Source organism: Chaetura pelagica, unplaced genomic scaffold (assembly GCF_000747805.2).
Source record: "Chaetura pelagica isolate M959 unplaced genomic scaffold, ChaPel_1.0 scaffold1105, whole genome shotgun sequence".
Lineage (NCBI taxonomy): Eukaryota > Metazoa > Chordata > Aves > Apodiformes > Apodidae > Chaetura > Chaetura pelagica.
This window is the reverse complement of record NW_009953198.1, coordinates 107,651-113,556: the sequence shown is the minus strand read 5'-3', so window position 1 is coordinate 113,556 and position 5,906 is coordinate 107,651. Positions and strand designations below refer to the sequence as shown.

At 61.9% G+C, this 5,906-nt stretch overlaps 1 protein-coding gene across 1 annotated transcript in view; it reads right to left on the bottom strand.

The window, feature by feature from the left end:
• The window catches only part of IGSF9 (immunoglobulin superfamily, member 9), a 16,915-nt gene that overhangs the window by 6,791 nt on the left and 4,218 nt on the right, over positions 1 to 5,906 (bottom strand). The window contains exons 2-9 of the mRNA XM_009997363.1: positions 5,685 to 5,876; positions 1,743 to 1,895; positions 1,470 to 1,621; positions 1,123 to 1,240; positions 805 to 946; positions 502 to 647; positions 205 to 347; positions 16 to 128 (exon numbers count right to left, since the gene is read on the bottom strand). Coding sequence (XP_009995665.1) covers positions 16 to 128; positions 205 to 347; positions 502 to 647; positions 805 to 946; positions 1,123 to 1,240; positions 1,470 to 1,621; positions 1,743 to 1,895; positions 5,685 to 5,876 — 1,159 coding nt within the window. The remainder of the gene's footprint in view (positions 1 to 15; positions 129 to 204; positions 348 to 501; positions 648 to 804; positions 947 to 1,122; positions 1,241 to 1,469; positions 1,622 to 1,742; positions 1,896 to 5,684; positions 5,877 to 5,906) is intronic.

Sequence of the window (5,906 nt, the reverse complement as noted above, 5' to 3'; positions counted from 1 at the left end):
CGCGTGGGCTGGGACTCGCCAGTGGTGCCGTAGCTGTTGTACGGGGTGCAGGTGTACACTCCCAGTGCATCGTCATTCCCCGTCGCAACAACAATGGAGCCGTCCAGTCTCACAGACCAGCCAGGGAGCTGGGAGAGGAGGTGCAGGGTCAGGAGGAGGGGATCAGGGGGTTGGGAAAACAGTGGAGGGCACAAGCAGTGGTACCTTGTCCAGCTCCAGTGGGCGCCCATCCCGTGTCCAGCTGACGGAAAGCAGAGGAGGATTGGCCCTGGTGGGGCAGCGGATCACACCCTGCATCCCCTTGGGCAGGTGGGTTTCTGGGAGCATGGTGGTCACCTGTGCTGGATCTGCAAGGACAAGCAGGGTGCCAGCGCCTGCATGAGGGGCAGAAGTGGGCTGGGGAGACCCAGACCCAGACCCAGCCCACTGTGGCAGTTCAAGGGGCACACTGGAGCTGGTGACAGCATAGCCCAGGCTTGTGAGGGGCTATGGGACTCTTACACAGCACTGTGACAAAGGCTGAGGCAGAAGGTGGCTTCCACAGCCCGTTGCTGGGGATACAGGTGTATTTGCCAGTGTCATCTGGGGTTGTTCGCTGGAGCAAGAGACTCCCATCCACCAGGACACGGACCCGAGCCCGGAGGTGGCTGCGAGGGGAGGGCAGTGGTGAATGCAAAGGCTGGGGCTGTACCCACTGCCTTGGGATGAATGAAACCATTGCCACACACCCAACCAGCCTGCTGGCCCCAGCAGCACTGGTGGGAGCCCACAGCCACCTTGGTGCCATCCCCATCCCTGCTGTACCTGAGGTGGAAGACGTTGCTGCTGCCCTGGAGCCAGGTGTAGGTGAGGTTTCCCGGGTATGCCTCAGCCTGGCATGCCAGAAAGGCATCTTGGGAGATGTTGACTGTGACATTCTGGGGTGGCACCACAATGACAGGTGGCCCTGCAGTGAGGGACAGAGAGGACAGTGAGAGCTGGGGACAAGGTAGACCCAGCTGCTCCCAAAGCCCATTACACCTATGCCTGCCTCAAAACCAACCCCATGACATGGCTTCTTCCATGCCCTATGGCAGCACCCAGCAGGGTGGCCCACTTTGCCAGAGCTGGGAGAGCTCTTACCCTGCACGAGCACACGGGTGGTGTGGGCGATAGTGCCCTCCTTGCTGGAAGCATGGCAAGTGTAGGTGCCCGCACTGGCGCGCTCCACGACGGCAATGCTCAGTGTCCCATTCCCCACCTGCAACAGCACCTCACACATGGCACAGCCACCAAAGAGACAGGTCACTCTCAGGAATGTGTCCCTCTCAGCTGGGCCAGTGGTAGAGGGTGGGTGCCACCACAGTGGGGATGGATGCCTGCTCTGCAGTGAAGCAGTTGCATTGTTCTGCATGACTGTCTGCCCCACAAGACCCTGGCCGAGTTGGGGGACACATCGCAGGGGGATAACTGGGGTTTGCCATCCTTACCTGCACTGTGTCCCCACTCTGGACAGCCAGGTCACTCCTCTTCCAGATGACAACAGGCTGGGGGTTGCCAACAGCCGTGCAGGTAAGGCTCAGTGTCTCCCGATCTCTCACCTCTATGAATGCAGGGGGGGTCTCCAGGAAGGTGGGGGGTGCTGTAAAGACAAATCCAGACCTTCTGCCCCAGGTCTCTTGGAAGATCAGTGGATCCAGTCCCAGCCCTGAGAGACCTTGGCTGGTGCCAGAGCAGCAACTGAGGGTGGGATCAACCGGTACCGTTGACGGTGAGATGGATCCAGGTGCCGTTCTGGAAGTCAGCATCGGTGCTGTGCCGGTCGAGGAAGAGCACACGGCACTCGTACCAGCCCTGGTCCTCGGCGCGCAGGAGGTCAATCCGCAGCGAAGCGCCTTCCTCAATCCGCACGCGACCTGCGAGCCCAGAAGTGGCCGTCACAGCCACCGCTGCCGGCTCCGGGACAGTCGTGTCCCCAGGCCACCCGTTTCCCTGGGATGCCCACCCACGCAGTGCTTGCCCCCACCACGGGCTCAGAGGCTTCCCCAGGGCACGGGGCCGACTGCCCCACTTGGCAGCAGGGTCTGGCTGTGCTCAGGCTCCTTCTGCCTTGGCCGACACCACAGGGGGCTGGGAACGGCCGTGGGACAAAAGCCGGGGCAGCTGCGCCACGGCAGAGGTCGGTCACACCAACATTTACTACTGCACATCCTGCTGCTGTTGGGGAAACGAGGGAGGACATAGCAGTTGGCTCTGCTACCCACCCCCACATTAAGTGGCCTCGGCAGGGACCCTGAAGCCTCCCGTGCCCTGAGCATTGCTTCCAGCTGCTGGCCAGAAGAGCTGGTCCCCTTGCCCCCTTCCCCTTTGCCTTTCAGTGACTCTTCTTCCCCAGCCCCCTCTGCCCTTCCCTCCTGGGGTCCCCCTCCCCCCGCTGTCTCACCCTTAGGAGCCATGCAGAGCCCCAGGCACGCTGAGCACCCCACACCATCCCCTATCTTCACAGCACAGGAAGGTCAGGCCAAACCCCTTGCCTGGCTCACAGGGACAGACCCCTGGAGGAGCACAGTGGGGGCTTCTCCTGGACCACAGGGCTCCACCCCAAGCTGGCAGCAGCCCTACGCCCCATGGCCTCTTTGATGAGGAGGAGGATAAGGGCGCAAAGCGACAACGAGCGCAGGCCCTTAATCCCCTGGGCTATTATCAGAGCCATAATCGGCTCAGGCGTGCAGCAGGCAATTGGCTCAGCCCCGACTGGGGTGCATAGGCAGCACTCACCACCCCGACACCCCCAGGACTATGTGCTCCTAACCCCACTGCAGGTACCCACAGCCCAGAGAACCCCAGCTCTAGGCTGGGGATATGGGTCTAGCCCCACATGTGCCATCACCCAGGGTGGCCACATTCCCAACACACCATGGCAGGGTCACAGCCACAGTGGTGGCAGCACCACACACAGCTCTTGGCACCAGAGCAGCCCAAGATGTTCCTGTTGACATCCCAGAGCTCCCAGGAATGCTTCCAGCAAAGAAAGTTTTGCTGAACCCCCCTGTCAGCTCAGTGTCACAGGTGGTTCCCATGTGCTGCTTGAGCCACCACAACCCAGGCCAGGCACCACGCAGGTGCTACCCTGCAGCAGGGAGCTGCATCATGCCAGACAAGCCTGGCAAGGAGGAGGAGTAGCAGCAGTGGGACCTGGGCAGGCTGGTTGGGGCACAGATACCGGGCAGTTGCAGGACAGGATTGCACACCTAGTGCTGGTGCAGCACACAGACACATGCCAACCCTTCCCAACAGCACCCAGACCTTCTTCCAGCCACTACACATCCCACTCTCCTGCTGCTTCAACCCAGAGCCATGGCATCTCCTGCAGCAGGAGATCTGCATAGATGTATCTGGGTGCCTCAGAGCACCCATGTATCATCCCTCAGAGCATGAGGCAACACCCCAGGCAAACCTCAAACACTAGGTGGGTGGCAGGAGTGGAGAGAGAGATGGGAGCAAGGGCAAAGCACCCACGGGACACGGGTGTCCTCCTACACCAAGCTCTGGGAAGCAGGGCAGCTTTGGGAAACACCATTCCTGTCCACAGCTGCCAGCTCACAGCCCCGGGAACTGGGACGGAGCAGCAGGCTTCTGAACAAAGGTCCCTTTGGAAGAGATCAACATGCTCTGAGGACGACCCCCACCCTCCCCCTAATCCCCCGTGCTGGCCCCAGCCCCCTCCTCTTCCACCAGCCAGCTGATAACAAAACCGCCGCTGCCCTCCAGACTAGCATCCCCCAGCGCCTGGCAACCACCATTCAGAGGGACACAAAGGAGGCTGCAACCCCAGCCACCAAGATGGGGTGCCCAAGCAGGCAGCTAGGTCAGGGACCACCAGCTCTGCTCCAAGCCAGCCGATGGCAGGGGACAGTGGCCCATGACACTGTGGGTGACAGTGGCACCTGGGTGAGAGCCAGCCTTGTTCCCAAGTGACCCAAGGGGCCCTTACAGAGGCAGCAGCTGCCCAGCTTATCATCAGGAGACCCCAAGTCGCCCCACAAGAGATATGGGTGACAACAGGTGCTTGCTGGCCCCTCTGGGTGACAGCAGAGCCTGGAAAGAGCTGGAAGAAGGGGCTGCTCTCCCCTTTCCTCTGAGCTTATGGCCTCTGCCCTTCCTTCCATCCCTTCCCAGCCCCCAGAGGATTGAAAAAAAACTGCCCTGCTGCCATGGTGACAGCCACCAGCCCCCCTGCCCACCCACCTTGCCCTCATTACAGCCACCAGACCCCCTCCCCCAGAGCTGATTCTACAGCTGCCCCCCAGTACTACAGGGACTGGGAGGGGGGAGGCTGTGGGCAGTGCAGGCAAAAGCAGGCTGGATGCTGCCAAGCCCTTCCTGGGTAACCCGAGCTCCTGCAGCTGAGGGGCCCTGTGATGCCGGCTCAGGTAACAGGAGCCCAGCCCAGGCCTCCGGGGAGAGCAGGTGCCTTGTCACCGAAAGGGTTTGCTATCACCACTGGTCCCACCGACTCAGGGTGGTAAAATGCAGAACAAAGGTATAGGCTGGCAGTGGGGGGAGGCCAAGGTGTGCCCCAAAATGGGTCTCCTCCCACGCAGCCCAGGAAGGGGCAGCAGCTCTGCCCATGGGCAGGCAGGAGCGAGGCTGGCTCTGGCCTCGGTCGCACCTCAGCCCACTGTGAGTTTGAGGCAAGCACTGGTTTCAGTGGAAGGACAAGTTCCTGACCCAGGCACGATCCAGCACTCCCACACATCACATGGGAAGACTGGAAGCAGAATTTTGGCACGTTGCTGCCACAGGCTCAGCCCAAAACACTGTCCAGCTCTCAGCTCCTCTCCTCCACCCCAGCTTCCCCATCCTCCAGGAACAGTCCCGTTGTCTGCACGTTCATGCGTGCAGGGATCCCTCTCGCAGGAATCCTTGTAGGTCTGCCACTGCTTCACTTTAAATATCCCTTAAAGAGGAGAATATCCCCCTCCCACGCCGCAGCCCTTCCCCAGCCCAGCTTTGCTCCAAATCCCAGCCAGCCCAACACTGCCAATTAGTGGCTTCACCAAAATCCCCTCCCCAGGCTCAACCTTCAAGCAACACGCAGGGGCCAGGACAGCAGCACCCGGGTGCCCAGAGCCCCTGGTACAGGAGAGCCAGGGCAGTGGTGCTGCGGTCAGTGCTATGATGCCACAGGCAGGCCGGTGCTCAGCTATCCCCTTCCCAGGCTGGTGATGCTGGGGGGGAGGCCCCTGCAGCCAGAAGCCACAGTGATGGGAGTGACTGCTGGCATACCAGGAGCCACCTGCCTGGGGAGCTTCTGCCCTCCACCCCAGTGGGGATCCCTCCTGATGCCGAGCTGGGTTGGGGGCTGCATCTCCCCTGCGAGCTAGGTATCAATACCCTCTGTGCCTCCTACTCTGGCCATCCCTGGAGCTGCTGCACAAGGAGGGCACTCTCTCCTGCTGCCGGCCCCACAATGTCCCCTCCTGCCCTGGGGTGGAAGGAAGAGACCTGTGCTTCCCCACTGCCCCAGGAGCGTGATTAATGTGGTCTGACAGCAGCAGCCCTCGGCTGGGGGCCAGCCAGGGGTGTGGGACACCAGAGCCAGCCTGCTGTCCTCATGTACTGCCCCGGAGCCTGGGGCCAGGAGGGCCCCTCCAGGACCCTATAACGGCCCACCACCGCGGCACCCCGGCCACAGGTCTTACCGACGTACTCCGGGTCCACTCGTGGCGAGTAGAGCCCGAACTTGATGAAGATGGGGAGGACGAAGCCGAAGCGGACCCACTCGATCACGTAGAGGGGGGTACGAGCTTCGTGAGCGTCCAGGAGGTCGCAGCCCAGCACCGTGCTCTCCCCGACGCGCCCCACCACGGCCCGGGACTCGGTCTGGCCGCTGCCTGCCGGACCAAAACGGGAGGGGTGAGCCC